We start from the raw sequence: 26,389 nt of genomic DNA, 5'->3' as shown, positions 1-26,389 counted from the left end.
GAGGTGCTTGTGGAGCCCATGGCATGAAGATGGACACAGAGAAGACATGAACAAATGTTGAGGTTTTTAAAATATGAGTTACTGATTTGTTATTATTATAAATGTCAGGTCATTAAGGAAGGCAAATGAGCTAGAAGAACTATGACAGCAAAAGGGAGACTGGATGAAAAGCTGACCAAAATGACCTGAAAATTCTTACCTCAGAAACTTTCCTGAGGGTAGCAGAGGTTCAGAAAACACTATGCTGGGAGCTAAATGAGGTAATGGCAGTCAGCAGACACAGTGTTTAGCACTAATGCACTTATGGGTGTCAGAAGACAATGTGCTAGGGACTCATGAGGGTCAAAGACACTTTACTGGTAGATGATAAAGGGGGGTTACAAGTCATGATGCTAGAGGATAATGGGTCAACATACACTCTGAGGTTTGTGTCCGTATACATAAAGAACTTTTTTACTGAGTTATCTCTTTCTTGATGGAAATACTCAATGGGGGATGGATACACACAACCATGTTAGATTCAAGAGAAGTATGAAAAAACACCTGAAACTGTCAGACAATGTGTTCTGCAGCAAACCTCTCACAGAACTTAGGGTTTGTCACTATTGTATATATTATGTTGTTCTACCATTCAACTTGCTGGCACTTTACCTATTCCACAGTAAACAGGATTATCATTAACAGACATAACATAAACTTTCCTATGCAGAATTTGGTAACAATGTTCCATCATATATATGTTGTCTTTGTTTGTTTGTTTTTTAAAGTAGGCTCCATGCCCAGTTTGGAGCCCAATGCAGGGCTCAAACTCACAACCATGAGATCAAGACCTGAGCAGAGATCAAGAACTGGATGCTCAAACGACAGAACCACCCAGGCGTCCCTGTTCCATCGTATTTTTTGTGAGAAGCCTTCTTCTAATCTGTCAAATTGACAAAATTACTTTTTCTTCCAGTATGAATGCCTCAAGGCTTAATGAAGGTAGTGACAATGTGGGAAGGGCCCCCTTCATTCAAGGCTCTCTTCTGTACAGTAATGTGTGACATTTTGATGGGGCATTTCTACTTATGATAATATGCATATTTTTCTGAACAAATTCAATGATGTAAAATCAGACCTGATCTCACTGAGGTTTTCTCATACCACTCCTCTCAAGTGTGAATACTCTGATGGACATTGAGCACAGATTTCTGGACGAAGCCTTTCCCACAGACTACACACTTATAAGGTTTGTCTCCAGTGTGTGTTGTCTGGTGTTTATTCAAATTTGACCTATCTGTGAAAGCCTTCCCACACTCAGCACATACATAAGGCTTTTCTCCTGTGTGAATTCGCTGATGCACTTGGAGTTGTGATTTCTTAGTGAAAGATTTGCCACAGTCATTGCATTCATAAGGTTTCTCTCCAGTGTGAATTCTATGATGTATAATCAACTCTGACTTCTGTCTGAAGGTCTTCCCACATTCAGAACAGATGTAGGGCTTTTCTCCAGTATGAGTTTTCTGGTGTTTACTGAGATTTGACCTGCCACTAAAGGCTTTCCCACACACAGCGCACACATATGGTTTTTCTCCTGTGTGAATTGGCTGATGCACGAGGAGCTGAGATTTGGAGGTGAAGGATTTCCCACAATCACTGCATTCATAAGGTTTCTCTCCAGTATGAATTCTCTGATGAGTAATGAAGTTTGATTTCCGGATGAAAGCTCTTCCACACTCACTGCATACATAAGGTTTCTCTCCTGTATGAATTTTCTGATGCACAATGAGTATTGACTTCTGGTTAAAGGCTTTCCCACATTCATGGCATTCATACTGTCTTTCTCCCGTATGAATTTTCTGGTGTATATTGAGGTGTGACTTTTGGGTAAAGGCTTTTCCACAGGTACCACATTCATAAGGTTTCTCTCCAGTATGAATTCTCTGATGCGTAATCAAATCTGACCTTTGTGTGAAGGCCTTTCCACATTTGGGACATATATAAGATTTCTCTCCTGTGTGAGTTTTCTGATGTGTAATAAGATTTGACCTGTTGGTGAATGCCTTCCCACATTTAGTGCACATATAAGGTTTCTCTCCTGTGTGAATTCGTTTATGTACATGGAGTTGTGACTTGGAAGTAAAGGATTTCCCACAGTGGCCACATTTATAAGGTTTCTCTCCTGTGTGAATTATTTGATGTGCAATCAAGTGAGCCTTCTGGATGAAGGCTAGTCCACATTTCATGCATACATATGATTTTTCTCCTGTATGAATTCTCTGGTGCACTGTGAGTGCTGACTTCTGAGTAAAGGCTTTTCCACAATCACTGCATTCATAAGGTTTTTCCCCAGTGTGAATTCTCTGATGTATAATCAGTTCTGACCTGTACGTAAAGGCCTTACCACATTCAGTACATATGGAAGATTTCTCTCTACTTTGAACTTTCTTATGTGTAATAAGGTTGGAACTATTATTAAACATCTTCCCATATTCAGTATATATAAAGGGTTTCATTCTTGTGTGAATTCGTTGATGTACCTGGAGTTGTGACTTAGAAATGAAGGACTTCCCACAGTTATTGCATTCATATGGTTTTTCTCCAGTATGAATTCTTCGGTGTGCAATCAAGTGTGTCTTCTGGATGAAGGCCTGTCCACATTCGATACATATATAGGATCGCTCACCTGTATGAATCTTCTGATGCATCTTGAGTGTGGACTTTTGTGTAAATGCTTTGCCACAATCACTGCATTCATGGTGTCTCTCTCCAGTATGAATTTTTTGATGTATACTGAGATCAGAGTTATAAGAGAATCCTTTTCCACATTCACTGCATTCATAAAGTTTCTCTCCAGTATGAATTCTCTGGTGCCTTAAGAGAGAAGATACTTGGAAAAAAGCTTTTCCACATTCACTGCATTTATAGGGCTTCTCTCTAGTATGGGTTCTCTGATGTGTAATGAATTCTGGCTTCTTTACAAAAGCCTTCCCACAGTCGATGCACACATAAAGTTTTTCTCCTGTATGAACTTTCAGATGTACCCTGAGCTGTGACTTCTGGGTGAAGATCTTTCCAAATTCAGCACATTCATAAGATTTTTCCCCAGTATGAATTTTCTGATGTTGAGAGGGTGCTTGTTTATAGCTGAGGATTTTTCCACATTGATTATGGTCCCATAACTTCTCTCCTGTTGGAGAACACTCAGGGTCAGTACAGGAAGAAATTTTACTATCTTCAGTAATCTTATTAATGTTCTTTGATGCACTGTTTCTATAATGACTGTGTAAATCTAAATTATGCTTCAAAGCATTTCCAAATGAGTCACACTGATGGGGTCTTTTTGGTGAAAGAATGTTTTGGCTCACATGAATTATTTTTCTAATGTCCTTATATTCATAATCCTTTGTAGTCAAAATTTTCTTGATGAAAGCAACATTTCTTAAAGATTTGTTTTCTCTTTGCTGATAGCTCTCTATCTGGTCACCCATCTGCCACAATTCTTCTAGAATGAAATACAACAAAATATCACTTGTAGCATCACCTTCCTTCTTAATGTAGAAAGAAGCTTTTTCAGAAATTTTCTGCTGTGATGTTTGAAACCTAAACTCTCCTCAAAGGAGAATGATGTTTTAGCTCAAAGACCAGTTAGCAGAGGCCAGAGGGGAGGGTCATATGGCTCATCCATGTTGAACAGAGAAAAGGGTGAGGGTGACTCATTTGATGAAGAGGCTAGTGACAGTGGCAATAGGAAACATTCTACAATATAATTCACTGGTTAGATTAAATAAACATTATGAACATAAACCACCATGGACAGAAGTGAAAAAAGTAAGGCAAACAACAAGATATACAGCACAGCAACATTTATATAAATGAATAATACCCCGTCACTTTAAATTTTAAAATATCCATGCATTAAAAAATATGTTTCCATCATATAAAACAATTGCCTATGGTCAGAAGTGAGATGGGTGTGGGGAAAAAGAAATGGTAATAAATCAAAAAATAAAATATAGGAGTTCCCCCCTTATCTGAAGGAGACATGTTCCAAAACCCTCAGTGGATGCCTGAGTCCTCAGACAGTACCGAACCTGATTTTTTTTTCTTATTCAGTCAAGAACTTTCAGCTTTTCACTTAAAGGATGCACTTTATGGCTTCTCTTTGGCATATCGAAATTGCCATCATCACTACTCTTGTGCTTTGGGGTCACTGTTAAGTAAAATAAGGGTTACTTAAACAGAAGCACTGCAATATCATGAGAGTCAATCTGATAACCAAGATAGCTACTAACTGACTAGTGGTCAGGTACCATTCATAGCATGGATATGCTGGACAAAGGGATGATTCAACTCCCAGGCAGGATGGAGTGGGATGGCAAGAGATTTCATAATGCTACTCAGAAAGGCACACAATTTAAAACTTATGAATTGTTTATTTCTGGAATTTTCCATTTAATATTTTCAGACCATGGGTGACTATGGGTAATTGTAACTGCAGAAAGTGAAATTGCAGATAAGGTCCAACTACTGTAATAGAGAATCTTTACCCAGACTGATGATGGCAGTGTGCCCTGAATGAGGACCATAATTAAACTCAAACTTCATCATGTGAAGTATAGAAATAAAACAATTACAAAAATCAGCCAATGAGGCAGAGAGACCCCAGTTAGTGTGAAGTCAACCAACATTGGAAGGAAATATCAAAAAAGTCCTCCTAGGGGCGCCTGGGTGGCTCAGTCATTAAGCATCTGCCTTCGGCTCAGGTCTTGATCCCAGCATCCTGGGATCGAGCCCTGCATCGGGCTCCCTGCTCCGCAGGAAGCCTGCTTCTCCCTCTCCCACTCCTCCTGCTTGTGTTCCTGCTCTCTCTCTCTCTCTCTGTCAAATAAATAAATAAAATCTTAAAAAAAAAAAAAGAATTTATTAAAAAAAAAAAAAGTCCTCCTAAAGATTAAGAGACAATTACCCCTAAGTCATCAGTTGGGTGAAAGGCATGGGGAATGAGGAAATGAGAAATCTTATGTTAGTGCCCATGGAGAAAACAGGAAGACAGGCTGATGGGAGTTAATGTTCTGAAGCATCCCATAGTAGAAAGAAAGAAATGACAGAGGACTACCAGAACTGGGAGTGTGTGACTTACAGTAACTTTGAAAGAAAGCAGATCCACAAATGCCTGAATGCATAAAGAATCTTGGACAATGGGGAAGGCAGAAAGAAAAAGAATGTTTGAGAAAAGGAGCATAACCAAGAAAAAAAGAAAACCTTTAATGAGGCAGACTGGCATGTGATCCAGATTCTAAAAAGCCAAAGAAGATAATTAGACATGATGAAGGCATTTAGTCATTTGAGAGGCCAATGTCAAGGGTCTTCAAGCAATACAAAAAAAGTTAAAGCCTTCCAAAAGAGTCCTCTTAATAGCATTTCAAAGATGCCAGTCTTTCTCAAAACAGCTGAGATTTGCTCCCCTTTCTCCCATCTGTCTGAGTCACACTCACTCACCTGGACAGCTCTGATGTGGGCTCTCACCCTGCAATGCCCATGGCTCCTTTCCTTGCTCCAACATGAAAACTTCTGGTTGGGGAACTTCATACCCTGTTCATAAGAAATGATAAAGGACTGGATCAGCTAATTATGTTTCAAAGCACAATCAATAAAGTCTTGTTCAATGAAGTTTTGTTCTTCAGGAATGTAACCATGTATTTCCGGGAACAGAGTAATATTCAGAATGCCCAAGGGGATAAAGAATCCTAGACAAAACCATCATACTTCAGATGTCTCACAGCATTCAGCAACTGAGAATGGAAACACTCTGTGTGGACCCAAGTGACTGTGCTTACCTACAGAGAGCAGGTGACTGTAGGTCTCCAGCATCACATCCCGGTACAGGTTTCTCTGAGCAAGGTCTAGATGCTGCCACTCATCTCTGCTGAAATCTACAGCCACATCCCTGAAGGACACCGATCCCTGTAAGGGCACATTCCTGTTCAATATGAATAATCAGCTTTGGGGGATGGAGAGACTATATTTAGGAATATGGAAAGTGGGTTTTGTTGTTAATTTATTTCCTCTTTTTTTTTTCATTTTAAAAGATACATTTATTTTATTTTATTTTTTTATTGTTTTTAAAGATTTTATTTGACAGAGAGAGCACAAGCAGAGGGAGAAGCAGGCTCCCTGCTGAGCAAGGAGCCCAATGTAGGACTCGATCCCAGGACCGTGGGATCATGACCCGGGCTGAAGGCAGCCACTTAACCAACTGAGCCACCCAGGCGTCCCAAGATATATTTATTTTAGAGAGAGAGAGAGAGCGCAAGAGTGGGAGGGTCAGAGGGAGAGAGAATCTCAAGCAGACTCCATGCTGAGTACAGAGCCTGACGTGGGGCTTGAGTTCATGACCCCGGGATCATGACCTGAGCCAACACCAAGAGTTGGACGCCCAACCGACTGCACCATCCAAGCGCCCCTACTTCCTCTTTTTAAAAACTCACCTCCCATTTCCATTTCCCTAACATTTTATTATGGAAGATTTTGAACATACAGAAAATTTTAAAGAATCTGCACAGTGAAAATCTGTATACCCACCACTCAGGATCTATCATTAACATTTTATTTGTTTTCACACATTTATCCATCCATCAATCCATCTTACTTTTATACAGTTCAGAGTAAACTGTAAATGCCAGTATACTTTGTCCTAAATACTTGAGAATGCAAATCATTAACCTGAGTGTAATATTTGTTCACCTTTCTTAAGGTAAAATTTACTCACAATGAAATGTACAAATCCACAATATACCATTTGAAGTTTTGATAAATACATATACCTGTTTAATACAGGAACTTTTAAAAAATGGTATTTTTTACAGAGTTCATATTGAATATCTAGTTTTACACAATATTTTGTAGGAGAAAGAAATCCAATAAAGAATTTCTGCCATTTTTTCTATACTATAGTTAATTACTTTTCAAAACTGAAAAATGAAATAGGCTCTTTTAGTCTTCTAGCAAGTGGATGAATAATTTGTGATACAGTTTCTGAACAATTTAGGACCAGTCAATATGCTAATCCTGGGAAAAAAGAAATGAATTGTTTCTAATCTTCTAGCAACTTAAAAGTCCTAAGATTTAAAAGAAGGAAAAAAGAAGACACAAGTTCACTAAAGTGTCAAAAAGTAAATCTCTTTAGAACACACTGAGGACCCAAAAAAGGAAAAGGTGTATTTGACATGGGGCAGTAAGTTTTTATTAGTTGAATTTAAGTTGAAAGATGGTAAGTGTAGGATGCCTGGGTGGCTCAGTCGGTTAAGCATCTGCCTTTGGTTCAGATCATGATCCCAGGGTCCTGGGATGGAGTCCTGCATTGGGCTCCCTGCTCAGTGGGGAGTCTGCTTCTCCCTCTGCACCCCCCACAACTTGTGTGCATGCTCTTGCTCTCTCTTGCAAAAATAAATAAATAAAATCTTAAAAAAAAAAAAAAAAGAAAGATGATAAGTGTAATACAAAATGGAGGGTAGAGAAGGTCATTTCCCAAAGAAGACAAATGTGTGAGGAGATAGGAAAATACATGATGACTTTGGGGAATACTAAATAGCTCTATATAATGGAGAGAAGTCTGCATGTCATGTCAGGAAGGTGGTTATGGAAAAAACAGTTTGATCACAGAACAAGTAAGGATTTTTTACTTTCAGTAAAGGTAATTAATTAGATTTATATTAATTTTTTTCATATAAGATCCCTATTGCAGGATAACCAAATAAATGATGAGGAAAAGTTTCTTACAGAATGATTCTAGCTAATAAATGAAGACGTTAGAACAGAATTAGAATATCATAATTTTGTAATTCCTATGAAATAATGAATTTATTCAGTAATCATTAATGATTGCTTAACTGTTTCAAGTGAAAGGCTGAGAAGTTTACAGTGGATGGACCAGCTAATAACATCTACATCCAACGATCAATTTTAACATTACAAAAGAGAGAACCAAAAATTATGTGCCTCCTGAAATGATATAGTAACTGATTTCATTATACCATCAAGTATTCTTATCAAAGAAAAAGAAAAATCCAACCTGAATCTTCTAACCCTCCAGATCAAACAAATCATCCATAGATAAAATGAAAGAAAGAAGAACATACGGAGCAATATAAGACTGAAATGTCAGCTAAATCCGGAAGGCAGCAAATGGCCCATTTCTTCAAAAAAATAAATTCCAATAGAAAAGATAGTGGAAGGGAATCTTTTCTTTATTAAAAGAGACTTTAAGGGGTGCCTGGCTGGCTCAGTTGGTAGAGCAGGTGACTCTTGATCTCAGGGTGGTGAGTCTGAGTCCCACACTGGGTGTAGAGATTACTTAAAAATAAAATCTTAAAAAAAAAAAAAAAGAATTAAGAGTCATACTAACTAAATGCAACTTGTAGACTTTGGCCCTTCACTAAAACAAACTGACATTAAAAAGACATTTATGACATATTTAAAAAAACTCAAACAATAACCAGGTACTAGATGATATCTAGGAATTACCGTTGTTTTAGGTGTGATAATGACATACTAGTTATGTTAAACAAAAAGAAAGAAAAAAAGAATTCCCATCTCTTAGAGATACATGTCAAAGTATCTGCAGATAAGATAGGTGTTTGGGATTTGCTTTAAAATAATCCAGCAGCTAAGGGGGCAGGAGGGTTGTTTTAGATGGAATTAGAATGGCAGAATATTGAAGACTACTAACATTAGGTGGTAAGCAAAACAGATACAAGGGCTCCTTAAACTACTCTCTCTACTTTTGTATACATTTACTTCTTTTCATAATAAAATATTTTTTAAAAACATGATCCTCCATATTAAAAAAATTTAATCTGTAAATGCATAATTGAAGGAATTCTTACCTAGAGTCATAAACATTTATTTTTAAATATTTTATTTATTTATTTGACAGAAACACAGTGAGAGCGGGAACACAAGCAGGGGGAGTGGGAGAGGGAGAAGCAGGCTTCCCGCAGAGTGGGGAGCCTGATGTGGGGCTCAGTCCCAGGACCCTGGGATCATGACCTGAGCCAAAGGCGGACACTTAACGACTGAGCCACCCAGGTGCCCTGAGTCATACATTTAAAAAATAAAGGATTATAGGAGGGGCGCCTAGATGGCTCAATCAGTTGAGTGTCCGAGTCTTGGTTTCAGCTCAGGTCATGATCTTGTGGGTTATGAGATGGCGTCCCATGTTGGCTCTGTGCTCAGTGGGGAATCTGCTTGGGGGTTCTCTCCCTCTGCCCCTCGCACTCACTCACACACTCCCTCTCTCTCAAATAAATAAATAAATCTTTAAAAAAAAAGGATTATAGGGAGCTGAATACCCACACTCAGCAATTTATAGAAACAGTAGATAGGAAATAATGATATAAAAGAACAAACAATAGGATCTAATCAATATTTATAGACTACTCCAACTAACAACAGTGAAGTACACATTCTTTTCAAGCACCAATGACCAAGACAGACCATAACCTAGCCTGTGAAACAAATCACAACAAATTTAAAAGAATTCAAATAATACATAGCATCTCTGACCATAATGGAATCAAATTAAAAAGACAACAGAAAAATCTGCAAAGGAATTATATTACAAAATAGTAACAAAAACTATCTGGAAAGCCACAAAACATTTGGAAATTAAACACACATTTCTAAATAACCTGTAAGTCAAAGAGGAATTCTCAAAAGAAAATTCAGAAAATACACAGAACTGAAAATGAAAATATATTGTATCAAAACCTTTGGGATGCACATAAAGCAATGCTGAAAGAGAAATCATAGCACTAAATGCTTTCATTAGAAAAGCGGAGGGGCGCCTGGGTGGCTCAGATGGTTAAGCGTCTGCCTTCGGCTCAGGTCATGATCTCAGGGTCCTGGGATCAAGTCCTGCATCGGGCTCCCTGCTCCTTGGGAGCCTGCTTCTCCCTCTGCCTCTCTCTCTCTCTCTCTCTCTCTCTGTCTCTCCTGAATAAATAAATAAAATATTTAAAAAAAAAAAAAAAAAAAAGAAAAGCGGAAACAATCCAATTAAAAAATGGGCAGAGGTGAATAGACATTTTTCCAAAAACATATAGGAAGCCAACAGGTACATGAAAAGGTGCTCAATATCACTAAACATTAGGGAAATGCGTATCAAAACCATAATGAGATACCTTATACCTGTCAGAAAGACTATTATCAAAACAAAACAAAAAACAAGTAACAATTACTGATGAGGAAGTAAAGAAAAGGGAAGCCTTGTGCACTGTAGGTAAAAATGTAACTTGCCGGGGGGGTGGGGGTGGTGCTCAGTTGGTTAAGCGACCAACTCTTGACCTCAACTCAGGTGTTCATTGCAGGGTCATGAGTTCAAACCCCATGTTGGGCTCCATGCTGGGTGTGGAGCCTACTTAAAAAAAAAAAAAAAAAAAAGTAAATTGGTGCAACCACTGTAGAAAACAGTATAGAGGTTCCTCTAAAAACTAAAACTAGAACTACTATATGATCCAGCAATTCCATGTCTGGGTATTTATCCAAAGGAAATGAAAACAAACACAAAAATATAGATGCCTGGGTGGCCCAGTCGGTTAAGCATCTGACTCTTGGTTTTGGCTCAGGTTATGATCTCATAGGTTTTTTGGGGTTATGAGATCAAGCCCTGCATTGGGCTCTGCACTCGGCATGGAATCTGCTTGGGATTCTCTCTCCCTCCCTTATTTATTAAGTAAATAAATCAAAAAAGATATATGCACCCCCATGTTTACTGCAGCACTGTTCATAATAGCCAAGATGTGGAAGCAACATGTGTCCATCAATTGATGAATGGATAAAGAAAATGTGATACACACACACACACACACACACACACACACACACACACACAGGAATATTATTCAGCCATAAAAAAGGAAAGAAGTCTTGCCATTTGTGACAGCATGGATGGACCTAGAGGATATTATGCTAAGAGAAATAAGTCAGACAGAGAAGTACAATTAGCATATGATCTCATTTATATGTGAATCTCAAAACTAAAGAGAACAAAATAAAAAAACAAAAGTCACAGACACAGAGAACAGATTCGTGGTTATCAGAGGTGGGGGATGGGTAGTTGGCAAAATGGGTAAAGGCAGTCAAAAAGTAAACTTCCAGTTATAAAATAAATATGTCATGGGGCTATAATGTTGCAGCATGGTGACTATAGTTAGTAATATACTGTAATGTATAGAGTTGCTAAGAGTAGCTTAATCTTAAAAATTTTCATCACTCACACAAAAAATTATAACCATATGTGATGATGAATGTTAATTAGACTTATTGTGGTGATCATTTCACAATATATACAAATATCATATTATGTTATATACCTGAAACTAATATAATGTTATATGTCAAGCATAAAGCAATAAAATAAAGGGGAAAATTGTTAAATCACTAAACTAAATTCCTACCTCAAGAAACTAGAAAAAGAGCAAAGCAGACTCAAAGCAAGCAGAAGAAAGAAAATAATAAAGAGCAGGTATCAATGAAATTGAAAACAAAATTAAAAAAAAACACAAGAAAAATCAATAAAACACAATCCAGTTATTTGACAAAAATCAATAAAATTGATAAGCTTTCTTGATTGACCTAATAGTCAAGAGACTGGCAAAAATAAAAAGATGATACAAATCACCAATGTCAGGCACCTGGGTGGCTCAGTTGGTTAAGCGACTGCCTTCAGCTCAGGTCACGATCCCAGGGTCCTAGGATTGAGTCCCACATCAGGCTTCCCCTGCTCTGCGGGGAGCCTGCTTCTCCCCCTGCCTCTGCCTGCCACTCCCCTGCTTATGCTCTCTCTCTCTCTGTCAAATAAATAAATAAAATCTTAAAAAAATCACCAATGTCAGTAATGAAATAAGTATCAATACAGATCCAGGGGTGCCTAGGTGGCTCAGTCGGTTAAGCATCCAACTCTTGGTTTTGGCTCAGGTCATGATCTCAGGGTCCTGGGATCGAACCCTGCATCAGGCTCCGCACTCAACTCAGAGTCTGCTTGTCCCTCTCCCCCCCCATTTCTCCACCCTTTCCCCCACTCATGCTCTCTCTCTCTCCAAAATAAATAAATAAAACCTTAAAAAAAAACAAACAAAAAAAAACAGATCCAGCAGCCATTTAAAGGAAAAGAAGAGACTATAAAAACTCTATGCTAATAGACCCAAAAATGTAGAAGAAATGTACCACTTCTTCAAAAACCACAAACTACCAGAAGTCAGCTATTAAGGAATAGAAAAGATGATGATCCTATAACCATTAAATTAAATTCTTAATTTAAAAGTTCCTGAAAAAAAGAAATCTCCAGGCCCAGATAGTTTTACTAGAGGATTCTACTAAATATTTAAAGAAGCATTAGTCTCATTTTTACACAGTCTCATCTAGAAAATAAAAGAGAACACTTCCCAACTAATTTTGTGAGGCCAGCATTACTCTGATATCAAAATTAGACAATGACAGCACAAAATAGAATACTACAGGACAATATATCTCCTGAACTTAGATGCAAACATCCTCAACAAAACATTAACAAGTTACAACCAGTAATGAACAAAAAGAATCATGCACCACCACTATATCTTGCAATGCCCTTTGAGGATCTAGAATTGTTTCAAAATAAATAAAAAGATTTAAAAAATATACTGAAGAAGGTGTATTCTCAAAACAGAACATTTCAGAATAGGCATGAGTGGAAAGTCGGTCATGAGGCCCCTGCACAATTCATGTGAGACAATATGAATTTCTTACTTACCTAAAGTTAAGGCTGGAGTAGTAAAGCTATAGAAGGGATGGATATTAAGGAGATAAAATTGACATCAGGTGTGAAGATGAGAAAAAGGGACTCAATTATCAGTTATTCAGTACAACTGTTGATTTGTACATATTGAAATTTAGGTGATAAGACATATACGAGGATGTATGCCAAGTAGTTGAATAGAGAGCTAGCATGGAGATGAAGATTCAAGAGTTGTATGTACAGAGCAGGCCACTGTATTCAGGGGAGGGAAAGAGCATACAGGGAGGACAAGGACAGACAAAGTATATCTGTATCTGTGGAAAGTATATCTTAGATATCTGTGGTTTTTAATGTCTAAAATTACGATTTTTTTTATTTCTTCATTTAATTGTGGTCACAGATGATAGTTTGCTTCTTTGTGATTTGTTGATTCTGTTTATGGGGCTTAAAACATTGTCATTTCTTTGAAAATGTTCCGTATATACTTGCAAAGAATACATGAGCTCCGATTTTTCTCTTTCACACACTTGGATACTGATACCCTACATATACCAAAACCCCAGCCCTCAAACCCAATGTCATCAGAATTTAATGGGGAATAAAGAAGATGTCATATGAGTAGCTTTGACTCCTTACCAAATGAGCTTCTTATAAACAGTCTGTCCAGGAAAAAATCTCCTCATTCAAAGATAATAATAAACATCTCCTGATGTACAAAGATACTATAGCAAAAAGAATGAGAGAAAAAAAAGAAGAAATTAAAAGGAACATGCTAGAAATAAATTACCACAATATAGAAGAAAACACATTCACCATGATTTCAAGGAATTCACTAAAACAATTAACTACCTAAAATAAATAGGAATCTAAGAGTCCAAGGAAGAAATAATGGGCAAACAGGCTAAAGAAAATGGTTATGTAAATTTTAAAAAAATAAATTGGCAGAACTCAGTAAAGAAGTGAAAATGAACAAGCAATACAGAAATGGGAGGTCTCTCTGAAAGCAATAAAACACCATGTGAAAACACAAAAAGTGGCAAGGAGCAGATTAAGACAAGTGAGCAACATGAAATGGAAATAAGGACTTTTAAAGGAAAATAGAAAAAAAAAATAGAGTTCAATAAAAAACATCTAACAAACAAAAGAATCCTTGAAGTGGAAGCATAGAACTTCTATCATTAGTCACAGTATAAATTTAATAGATATTGTCTAAAACAAGAGATTAAAAGATTTAGTTAAAAAAAAAAGAGAGAGAGGCAAACGATAAGAGACTCTTAACTATAGAGAACAAACTGAGGGTTGCTGGAGGGGAGGTTGGCAGGGGATGGGCTAGATGGGGGATTAAGGAGGCACTTGTGATGAACACTGGGTGTTATATGTAAGTGTTAAATCACTAAATTCTGCTCCTGAAACTAATATTACACTATATGTTAACTAGCTAGACTTTAGATAAAAACTTGAAATATTAAAAAAAAAAAAAGATTGAGTTCAAGATGTTAATGTGACAAAGATCATATTAAAAGAACCAACCATACAGAAAAGAATCCAAACCTTCCAAATTACCAGAATGGACACAGAACCAAAGTAAGAATACAGAATACAAGGTGAAAGCTATATAAAAGAAGTATCTTTATCAGAAATGTATGTAAAATACATCTTTCCAAACTGCTGTACAGAAAAAGTGCACAAGGACTCCGAAGGATGACAGTAAAAGGATGAGCAAAAGATATATCTGGAAATGCCAACAGAAAAGACACAAGAAACTCCATCTTAATATCAGATAGAGCTGAATTCTAGGGAAAAATTATTAAATATAACAAGGACACAATCCAAAATTAATTTCAGATGTCATTACTATCACCACACCAAATTTCATAGCATCGAAGTTTATGAACAGAAACTACAGATATAGACAGAAATATATTTGTGGTGGGAAACAGTATCTCTCAGCTCCAACAGATAAAGTAAAAACAAAAAACACACTGTACAAACATCGTAACTATATAAGATAGCTTATTGATAAGACAGCAAATTCTGTATCCTAAAAAAGTCATGTGCCTATATAACATTCAGAAATATTAAACATAAAATTTGCACACACACACACTTTACACAAAACTTAACATTTCACGAAGCAGAATAAAATCAGTGCAAATAAATCTCTCCAAAGCTGCATCCTAATTTTATTAAAAGTAGAATTAGCTTAAATAAAAATCTTAATACCTAAAAGTGAAAATGTGGTAAACAGTAATTTAAGATTTGGTGAGAAATTTAATATGTTCCTAGAAATTCATCCACTCCATCTAGATTTTATATTTATTTGCATAAGACAATTATTTTTCTAAATTATTTCTGAACACTGTTTTGCTGTATATCTTTTGATATATAGCATTTTTATTATTTGTGAGATATTTTATTATTTTAACTTTGGAGTGGACTGCTAAATGAGGAAATAATGTCTCTTTCACATGTGTCCCTATGATAAACCCTATTTGGCTATTGTTTTCATGTACTCTTGAATTCAGTTAGTTAATACATTTATGACTTCTGCATCTATGTTCATAATTTCCAGTTCTTTTACTGTTCTTGATAGGTTTGGGCATCAAGATTCATATAGTAAACAAAATAAAACAAACACCACAAACAAGGTTGGGAATAACTTTAGATCATCATCTTTACCCAAAACTTTGGCATAAAGATCAACTATTAATCCACATGATGTTTTCCATCATATTTGACTGTATAGGAAATGTTTGATAAACATTTTAATTTCCTCAAGGGCTTCTGAACCATCTGTATTTACCAATTTTGACATTTATTTTTTGTAAAACTGTATCCCTTTTGTTTAGGTTTTCATATTTTTCTATGATTTTGTATAATATTCATTCAAGATTGTTTTAATCTTTGATAAAGCAGTAACCATCTCTCCTGTTTTGTTACATACTTCCAGTGTATCTTTACTCCCTGTTCTTGATCACCACCACATTCAGAAGCCACTTATGCTTCTGTCAGACATCTTCATCAATGATGTTTGACTCTACGTGACTAATTTCTTCCCTTATTTTATTGTTATTTTCTAGTCCTTATTGTTATATTTATTGAATTCTTTTTTTTTTTTTTTAAAGATTTATTTGAGAGAGAGAGAGAGAGAGAGCACAAGAGGGGGGAGCGGGAGAGGGAGAAGCAGACTCCCTGCCGAGCAGGTAGCCCGATGCGGGACTCGATCCTGGGACTCCAGGATCATGACCTGAGCCGAAGGCAGTCGCTTAACCAACTGAGCCACTCAGACGCCCTATTTATTGAATTCTTTTTCTAACTTCTTCAGTTCTAAGTGTTACTCATACCTTAGGTCTTTTCTCCCCCAAACTTCCAGGATTCCTTAAAAAGGCATTTAAATTTGTATTTTTTCCCTCTATCTACAGTTTAGCTTTGCACACAAACTTTAAAATGTAGTTCTTTATTTAACTGAAATTAAACTCAAGGAATTTTCTAAGATCCTTTATGGTTTTCCCTTTAAAGAATATTTATGTAGGAAAAAATTTAAAGTTTTCAGATATGAGGGTTTCTTTTGCTAGCCTTTTACTTTTTTAAACTGTTTTTTAAAAATTGCAGTAAAATGTACATAAAATTTACCATTTTAAAATGTATAGTTCAGATATTAAGTCTATTCCCAAAGTTGTGCAAAAGTCTTTTACTTCGTATTTCTAATTTAATGCTCTTGGTTAGAGAGTAAAATCAACATTATAGCAAAGTTTCATATTTTTTGTCTGCCTGAATTAATGTTTTTGGAAGTAGTTCATAAAATAGATCAATGGAGAACCAACATCTAAAAAACAAATTTTAAAAAAAGAAGAGAAATATTTATGTGGGGAGAAACAGTTTAAGAAGAAATAGAGAAATACTTTGAGAATTACGCACAAAAACGATTTCTAATCAGGAATCTTATCCTCGGCCAAAGATCAGCATAGCATGAGGACAAAATAAAAGGCAGTTTTGGACATTCCACTTCTCCACTGTCATACAGTTGGCCTCTAGATGTGGAGACACCCATGTGTTGCTCATTCTTGGCAGAAAAGATCAAGATTTGCTTCTGGGAAGTAAAGGAGTCTGGTTGCTTCCTGTGACCCACCTGCCGCTGCCCAGAGGCTCTGGTGACATATCAGAGGTATCTACTTGCAGGATGAATTCCCTACCCCCTGGGATTCTTCCTTCTCACCTCGTATGAATTATCACATTCCTCTGGAACCTGCACCAGGGATTTCTGGGGAGAGGTCCGATTAGCTGACATGATCAGGGTAGGTCTCAAACTTTATTCTCTCAGGAGCCTAAAGCTTTGTAGACATCTGTAAACTCAAGCAGAGCTGCTGGAGAAAGGCAGGCTGGAGTCTGGAAGATCTAACCCAGGAGCTCCCCAGAGACACCAAAAAACCTAGAACGACAATGTCCACACGGTCAGATACTAGATATTCATCACACAAACCTTTCCTGTGAACACCAAGGTGAAGTTCCCTGAGCTAGACACACAGAGCAGAGGCTCTCAAACTTGAGTGTGGATTCAAAACACTTGGGACTTCTTAGAATACAGTTAAAATTCCTCAACCTCACTGCAAGTTTCTGATTTAATAGGCCTTGGGTAGCAATTGTCTTAGTCCAGTCAGGCTGCTATAATAAAGTACCACAGACTGGGTAGCTTATAAACAACAGAAATTTATTGCTCACAGTTCTGGAGGCTGGAAAGTCCAAGATCAAGGAGACAGTATGGTTGTATTTTAGTCAGGGGCCTCTTCCTGGTTCATAGCCAGCAGCTTCTCATTGTGTCTTCACATGATAAAATGGGCTCAGGAGCTATGTGGGATGTTTTATAATAGCACTAATCACTTATAAGTGCCCCACCTCCATGACCTAATCAGTTCCCAAAGGCCTCACCAACTGATACGGTATTTCTGGAGATTAGGATTTCAACATAAAAATTCTGGGGGAACACAAACATTCAGACCATAGCAGGGTCCAAGAATTTGCATTTCTAAGTAGTGCCCAGGTGCTGTTGATGCTGCTAGTCCAGGGACCACACTTTGAGAACCAGTGCTGTGGAGAATATAAAGTTTAATGAAAGCTGTGATGGATATTAGTCATGAGATATGGAGTAATATTACTTAAAATTTGAACTGAAGCTCTTATATCTTTCAACTATGAGAATATGAAGAAGTTCCTTCCATTTTAGTTTCAAAAATAAGGATGAAAGTATCTATTTCATAGAGTTATAAAAATTAAATGAGATGATGCTCATAAAGTATTCAACATCTCCCTGGCACACAAGAAGCACATAATAAATATCAGCAATTACCATTCTCTATTAGATATTAAAACTTAATATAAAAACAATGTAATCAAACAGAGAAAACACAGCTCAGACAATACTGACTTATACATGTAACAAAAATGGCATTCGGGGCGCCTGGGTGGCTCAGTTGGTTAAGCGACTGCCTTCGGCTCGGGTCATGATCCTGGAGTCCCGGGATCGAGTCCCACATCGGGCTCCCTGCTCGGCGGGGAGTCTGCTTCTCCCTCTGACCCTCCTCCCTCTCATTCTCTCTCTCGCAAATAAATTAAAAAAAAAAAAATCTTAAAAAAAAAAAAAAAAAAATGGCATTCAATGAGTATGCACAGGACATTTATTGTGTAAGTGGCACTGACATAATTGACCATCCACCTGGAAAAAAAACAAACTATATCCCCATCACACATTATACATTAGACTGAATTCCAGCAGGACTAAACATTTAAGTATATGTATTTTATAAACTCCAAAAGGTATTTAAATAAATTTTAGTAGTATATGTTTGCAGGAACATTGTAGTGGGGTGGGAGAGATCCTTATGTATATGAGAAAACCCAGATGATATAAAAGAAAAAAACGGGCATTTCTGGTTAGAGGATATTTCTTAATTATATATTAAAATACACTTTAAAAATAAAAATGAAGATACATATAAAATTTCAATATGTAACAAGTTATCTCTAAATTAAAAAAAAAAATCTAGCAATCAATATGGGAAAAAAAGCACAGAAAAAAACCCTGAACAGAGGATATGAAAATTCACAGAAAAGGAAATTTAAATAGTAATTAACCAAAAAGATGCCAATTTTACTACCAGGAAAGCACATTACAGCAATTACATATAATTTCTCCTAAGAATAGTAAAAACTTATTAATTTAATTTTATTTTTTAAGTAGGCTCCAAGGCCAGCGTGGAGCCCAACGCGGGGTTTGAGCTCACCACCCTGAGATCAAGAGTCGAGCTCACCACCCTGAGATCAAGAGTCGGTCGCCCAACTGACTGAGCCACCAAGGTGCCCAGTAAAAACTTACTTTAAAAAATCCAGTGCTGGAAAGCATTTGGGAAAATGACCCGTTTTATAAATTATTGGTGGGAGCCTGAATTGTTATGGTATCTTTTGAGTCATTTAGTCATATCTATTATTAAAAATAAGCAACTGTTCCTAATAATAGTTTCAAATATACAGAGCGGATACTGACAGAAGGAAGGACAAGTGGACAAATCACTCCAGTGAGTTTACCTTTTTCTGTAATTAATTAAACAGACAAGATAAACAGAATATATATGAAACAATACAATGAGAACACACATTGTTTTGATGTAATAGATGTGACATTTATGAAAACCGACCAAGAACTAACGGTAAAGCAAATTTTAAAACTCGAGCATTACCCAGAGGCATTACATGAAATAGACAACGCACTTCTAAATAACGCCCGGATGAAAGAAAAAAACTAAAATTTTTAAAAAGCCAGTACTTAGATTTGAACAATAAAATGCTACACATCAAAACTTATTAATGTTTAGAAAGCAAACTCATCATAGACCCCACCGACCCCATAACTGACTCCACAGCTCAGTGACCACTGACTCCCATCACTGAGCCCACAAATCCCATACTCATCTCAAAGATCCCCATCACTGACCCAAGAGACTCCCATCACTGCTCTCACAGCAACGGACGCCACAGACTCTTCACCACTGAGCCCAGAAACCACCATCACTCACTCTGCGGACAACACCCCCATCATCGACCCCACAGAATCCCTAATCACGACCAACCAAAATCACCTCAGAGACCCCTCGGAATTAAAATGCGGAGAAACTCCTGACATCAGCGGCGAAAAACCTTTCGAGGACCACTTCCGCTTCCGGTCTGGCCTCTAGCGAACTGTTGCTAGTGCGCATGCTCTGAGTTACCTTGGAAGCCGCATATGCCAACAGTTAACATGGTGCGGTTCTCGTAAGAGACGCTGTCGGACCGAGAACATGGCCTCGCCCAATGGTGCTTCTGCGCGCGAGCCGCCATCTTTGAGGCGTGTCCATTCCGTACAGCGGAGGGAGAGGCCTCCCGCCGGTTTTCACAGAGCGAGGCCGGGATTGCCACATAGAATGCAGGGGTGAGGCCCTGGTCGAGGTAGGCTTCTGTGAGGTATTGGCGATGGGGCCTGGTACTCTGTGTCATATTTAGAAAAGCTAGTTTGCCTCTAGGGATACGGCGCTTGGCTGAGAGCAATTATCTGCTGGGAGAAACCACCAGGAATGAGGGGAGCTAGGGAGGAAAAATCACCAAGGGAGAAGGACAAACGTTTTATATGTTACGGCTGAATCCTGGGAGGAGTCATCAAGGGATGAGGGGAGAAGTTACGACAGTACAGTCTACTTTTTGGAGAAACCGCTTAGGGAGAATGTGGAGAGGTCAGAATGGGAGCCCCATCCTGGATGAAACCACCCGGCAAGATAGATGTCAGAATGGGCTGCAGGCAGGGTAGTTTGGCCTTTTATGGGAGGAACCACCTGGGGAAATAGGGTACAGGTCGTGGTGGTCCAGACCTCTCCTGAAGGATACCACCATGGCAAGATGGCACCTTCGGAAGGGCGGGTGGAGGGAAATGGAGCCTTGAATGCCCATCAGTCTCCATTAGTAGGCAACAATGGTTTTTAATATGGTCAACGTGTGACAAAAAGCACTTAAGGAAAACTGCTATTTCTGTTTTAATTTACAAATTTAGTTTGTAAATTAAAATCTAAGTAATAACAACGTCCTTGGGATGTAAATGAAGCCTGAAGTCTGGGGGTGGTGCGTGTGAAGACACAATTCCTTTCATCTGGTGAACTCCTAAACATTCTTCAAAACCCCGCTAAATATTGCCTCTGCCAGGAAGTTCTTCTACCTGACAGTGGTAGGAGGTTCTATGACTTACTGAAAGTCTGTGTCAATCCCAGAAGTGGGGAAAGTGTTTTGAGGGAACTAGACCTAGGCTCTGGTGTGGGCCTGCTAGGTACCTTCAGGCTAGTTATGTCTCTCTCTGGGATTCAGTTTAAAAATAGGGCCAGTTAGAGGGTTGGACTATGCTTACACCAGGTTCTCCTTCTCCCAAAGCCTGGTTGAAGGAAAAAAGTCTGTGGAAATCTATTAGTGAATACACATTTTTATCAGAGGTCTAAGAATAACTGTTAATTTTGTTGGTAGTGTGATTATGTTAGAAAGAAGACTTATCTTTTAGAGATTTTTTAGAAATACTAACGAGCAAAATGTTAGCTTAAAAAACATCACTGAGGAGGGGTAGATGGATAAAACAAAATGTTGGTAAATGTTGAAAGCAGGTGATAGATACATAAAGTTCATTATAATGTTTTCTTCAGTATTTGTGTGAAAATTTCACAGTAAAAATTTAAAAAGAAAAGGAGTATAAAAATCATTTACAATGGAATATTATCAAGAAGAAAGCAGGTGTGTTGATAGTATTACATTATACAGATTTCAAAGCAAACAATATTAACAGAGATGTTCCAAATTTTAATAAGATGCAGCTACCAAGAGCATACAACACTAATAACATTTATCTAACAATATAGCTCTGAAATATATATAGCAAAAACTGGTAAAATAGGGAAATTTTGAGGAACTCACAATCACAGTAACAAACTAACATATCTTTCAGAAACAGATCAAATAGAAGAAAGGTAGGTATAAAGATATATTGGGATAACATAAGTAATTTGCTTGATATATATCTACATTTTGTTTTATTTTTAACCAGAAAAAGAACATTTTTTCAAATATACATGGAACACTCATAAAAATTCTCTAAAAAGTAGGACATAAAAGACAGTATAAAGCCCCCAAACTGATATCACATATGCCATACTCTCAGACTACATAAAAATGAAAATAGAAACCAACAGACAATAAAATATATAAAATGTTCGAAATGCGTGTACATTAAAATACACACATCTGAATAATCCTGGGGTTAAGGACAACATAACACTGGCTATTGCAAACTATTTAGAATGAAGAGGAAAATGATAGATAGTACTTGCATATGAAAAATCTAAGGGATGGGCCAAAGTGATACCCAGAAGAAAATCTCACCTAAAATTAGGGAACTAGAAAGAGTGAAAATAAATTAATTAAGCTTTAATTCAATCACATTGTACTAAAGTCCTACTAAATACTCCCAAAGAAATTGGAAAGGAGGAATTAATGTGATAAACAGATGTTAATAAAATAAGTAGGGAAAAAAATCCTAGTAGATATGATTAATAAAACCATGAGCTGGTTATCTGTAAAAGGGTGCAGTCAGTTTTTAAGAAAGATCAAAAAAATAAAGATATATGCAAGCAACGTTAGAAAGAAAATGGGACATTCCTATAGAAAGAAAATTTGAAACTCAAGAGAATTCTATGGTTATTTTGAGTAATATGTTTGAAAGCCTTTCTAAGAAAACCTAGAGAAAGAAATAGCCACATGAAGGAAAACTGAATAGGCCAAAAACCATAAAGGAAATGGAATTGGCACCATATGCAAAAACCAACCCGAAAGGATTAATGATTCAAATGCCAAAACATCTTTAATAAAACTGTTAGTAAAAAAAAAAATCAGCAAATATTTTTTAGACTTCATGGTTAAAGATTTCTTAAACAGACACAAAAGAAATATAAAAGTGATAAATGTGACTATATTAAAATTAGCACTTTTGTTCATCAAATGACAGTAAAAAAAGAAAAATGAAAAGTTATAAACTGGAACAGATAAACAGAACAAGAGCCTACAGGAGACTGGTAGCAGGAACAACTCCAAATCATTAAGTAAAGCATAACAATACATATATGGCAAGAGATACGAAGAGGCATTTCATAGAAGAAGAAACTCATGTAGCCAATAACATGAATATTATATGAATAATGTGAATATTTAGGGAGAGAGTGTCCAGAAAGAAGGAACTGCAGATGCAAAGATTTCTAGGAATATCAAGGAACCCAGTGTAGTGGGAGTAAAGTGAGCCAGGAAAAAAGTGATGAGGAGATGAGGTCAAAGAGTTGACGAGGGGGCCAGGTTGCAGACGTTGGAGACAATTCTAAAGACATCAGCTTTTACTGTGAGTAAGACCCATGGGAGGGTTTTGAGAAGAGGAGTGACATCATCTGATTCATTTTTTAACAGGATCCCTTTTGCTGCTTTTTGAGAATTGGTGGGAGGAAGGCAAGGGAAAAAGCGAGAAGATCATTTGGGAAGATTCTGCAATAGCCCACATAGCCTACAGCCGCCTCTACGTCCACTGTGCACAGGTACCACAGCTTGTATCGCTAACAGTTATGGGATGGAGCAATTAGGACCATGGCCTCTAGTGCATCTCTTTGACACTCATCAGAATCAATTCCATGTATGTCTTTATTCTCCACATCACTCTTCTCTGAGTTAAGGGTACCTTATTTTGAGGGGAGTTTCTAGGTAGGAACTTTGGGAGGTAGGTCTCATAATGTAGCAAACCCCCAGAATATAGGGTGGGAAAAATATGCCAGGAAGCCAGAAAGCATGGCAAATGCCCACTACAGTCCATCCCTTGTTGCCCAGCATCAGCATGTACTCTCCTTCTCAACAAAACAAACAAACAAGCAAACAAGCAAACAAAAATGCTGCCTCAAATAATGCAACTGTAACTTGTACAAGTCAAAATATGCTGTCTCCAAAAGAGTGAATCCAAGGTAACATTAGTGAATGCATCTAACTTCATATTTAGAATTTCTAGGTGATGTTCATTCATTTTCTGGTTCTGTCACAATCCCTTCTTGTTGTCCTATATCTTGTGAAATAATTGGTAAAGACATCTATGAACAGTATGCCCCTTATAAAATAACAGAGGGATGGGTGACAGGGAATAAAAAAATTTCTAATATATTATGAATCTATAGAAGACAAAGTAAGAAAGAAAATATAGGTAGCCAACAACCTTTTAAAAGCTCCACCTGGGGCACCTGGGTGGCTCAGTCTGTTGGACTACTGATTCTTGGTTTCGGCTCAGGTTGTGTTCTTGGGGTCCTGGGATCGAGCCCTCAGCTCGGGCTCTGCACTCAGTGGGGAGTCTACTTGAGATTCTTTCTCCCTCTCTGCCTCTGCCCACCCCTCTCAAATAAATAAGTAAAATCTTTAAAAAAAATAAAAATAAATAAAACTTCACCTGGAAAATCTGTTACCTGCCTTTTGAGTAGCAGGAACCTTATTTCCTTGTGCAAATCAGAATTAATCATTAAATACAGAATGCTTTTTGTATCACTTTTCATATCATTCAGTGATTTGAGGAATACAAAAATGGCTATGTGACACTCTCAATTTCTAATTCAGTGGAATAAATTTGGTGGAATAGTTTCTCCCTGAACATTAAGACCTCCAAACCAGCAAAGCCCAGAGATGGTAATTTTTTAAATACGAGGGAAAAAATATTTTGATAGGAGATCATTATGTGCAGTACTAATAGGTGCCATCCCAGTCTCCATTTTGGTACCCAGACCCTAAAAAACTACCATATATTGGTTCTGATGAGACCATGTACTAGATGTGAGGACAATACCCAGCTTTACAAGGTATGGTCTTCCAGATGGTACTCTCGTTTAGTTTTTAACAATTTTAGAACACTATAGAGTTCTAAAATGTCTGAGCTTTGTGGGTGATAAGGTATAGAATAAGACCAGCAAATCTCAAGAGCATCAGCCTACTGCTTTACAAAATATTTTGTTAAGTTTAACTACGGACTAAAAAATAATGTCTGTTTAATGCATGTCTTTTTTGAAAGGTAGAACTAACATTCTTCATCTGTGCTGTCCAATATAGTGGCCACTAGCAATATGTGGCTATTGTAATTGTGCACTTAAGACATGGCTAGTCCAAACTGCGATGTCCTGTAAGTATAAAAAGCATATCTGATTTTGAGAACTTAACAGAATATCTTATTAACAATCATATTAATTACATGTTGAAATGATAATATTTTGGACAGGTTGTATTAAAGTATATTATTAAAATTTATTTCACCTGTTTCTTTTAACTTTTTAAATATTTCCACAAAAAACTTTAAAAATCACCCGTGGCTCACATTATATTTTCACCGGAGCACTTTTAGACACTGACAATTTGGAGAGGGTGTTCAGAAGGTAGTTAAAGCACCCTCAAGCCCTTGACTTCTTTATTTGGGAGGAGGATAAATATACTGGATATCATTACGTGTTGTTAGAAATTTTCATGATTAATTTTGCAGGTCAGAAATATAACAGCAATCATTAAAATTCAGTGGGGGCAATACTGCTTCCTATGGGGTGTTTTGGAAATTTATGGGGTGTTTCTAGCTATATATATTTTTTAAAGATTTTATTTATTTATTTATTTATGAGAGAGAGTGAATGTGAGTGAGTGGGGGGAGGGGCAGAAGGGGAGGGAGAAGGAGAGAATCTCAAGCAGACTCTGCCCTGAGTGCAGAGCCCAGTGTGGGGTTCAATCTCACAACCCGGATATCATGACTTGAGGCAAAACCAAGAGTCAGACACCCAACAGCTGAGCCACCCAGGTGCCCCTCTAGCTGTAATATTGATATTGGAAATGCTACTGGCATTTAGTGGGTGGAATGCTAGAAGTCTGCTAAACATGGAAGAATTGTCCTATGTCCTGAATGTCTTTTGAATACATTACTGAACATTCATGAAGGTCAGGGATTCTCAATGAAGGTGAAACCACTCCAAGGGTAGGGAGCTGGACACTTGTGGGACAACTGCTGGCATTAAATATGTGGGGGCCACAAATGCTGATGTCCTGAAATGCAAAAAATAGCCCTGTACAATGAAGAATTGTTTCACACCACCACCATTTTTTAATATAGTGCTGGATATTTAAATAGGTGAAAATCCTGCTAATGATTACCTGAGCCTATAGCTTGTTTTACATATAAACACAAAGTTTTTTTAGATGGTTCTAATACATACCAAATTTTCCAGGGATGCAACTATCAAGGCAATTGAGGCAGAATTACACTTTATATTCAGAACTTTATAATGAGCTTTGTCATTTTGGAAAAATCACATCAACAGTGGCAACCCTGCTTACAGTATTCATATCACCAACATATGTGTGGAAGTCTGCACTTGTAGCTGTCATGTTTATGGTAACTGTATATATAGGTGTAAGAACATGTTAGTCATTTGGGGCATTTTTATATTATATTTTTCTTTCCTTTATGCTCCTATTTATGTCAAGTTAGGGCATTATACTGAGTTTTAAAACATGAGGGGTGCCTGGGTG

At 37.2% G+C, this 26,389-nt stretch overlaps 1 protein-coding gene across 6 annotated transcripts; it reads right to left on the bottom strand.

The window, feature by feature from the left end:
• Positions 1–333: 333 nt before the first annotated feature.
• On the bottom strand, positions 334–19,977 carry LOC144378742 (uncharacterized). 6 transcript variants are annotated; one of them, XM_078063252.1, is made up of 6 exons: positions 19,888–19,977; positions 16,974–17,186; positions 13,394–13,479; positions 5,820–5,946; positions 5,482–5,574; positions 334–3,169 (listed from the first exon to the last, which is right to left on the bottom strand). In XM_078063252.1, exons 4-6 carry the CDS (start codon positions 5,851–5,853, stop codon positions 1,152–1,154), a joined length of 2,145 nt encoding a protein of 714 aa, XP_077919378.1. In that variant the 5' UTR covers positions 5,854–5,946; positions 13,394–13,479; positions 16,974–17,186; positions 19,888–19,977; the 3' UTR covers positions 334–1,151. The 6 variants fall into 6 exon arrangements, with proteins under 6 accessions (XP_077919378.1, XP_077919376.1, XP_077919374.1 ...); XM_078063250.1 differs by lacking the exon at positions 13,394–13,479 and adding an exon at positions 17,477–17,602 and having other exon boundaries at positions 334–3,484; positions 19,888–19,964; XM_078063248.1 differs by lacking the exon at positions 13,394–13,479 and having other exon boundaries at positions 334–3,484.
• Positions 19,978–26,389: the final 6,412 nt, after the last annotated feature.

The sequence above is a fragment of the Halichoerus grypus genome, chromosome 15 (assembly GCF_964656455.1).
Source record: "Halichoerus grypus chromosome 15, mHalGry1.hap1.1, whole genome shotgun sequence".
Lineage (NCBI taxonomy): Eukaryota > Metazoa > Chordata > Mammalia > Carnivora > Phocidae > Halichoerus > Halichoerus grypus.
The sequence above is the reverse complement of the archived record's forward strand: the minus strand, read 5'-3'. Positions and strand labels throughout refer to the sequence as shown.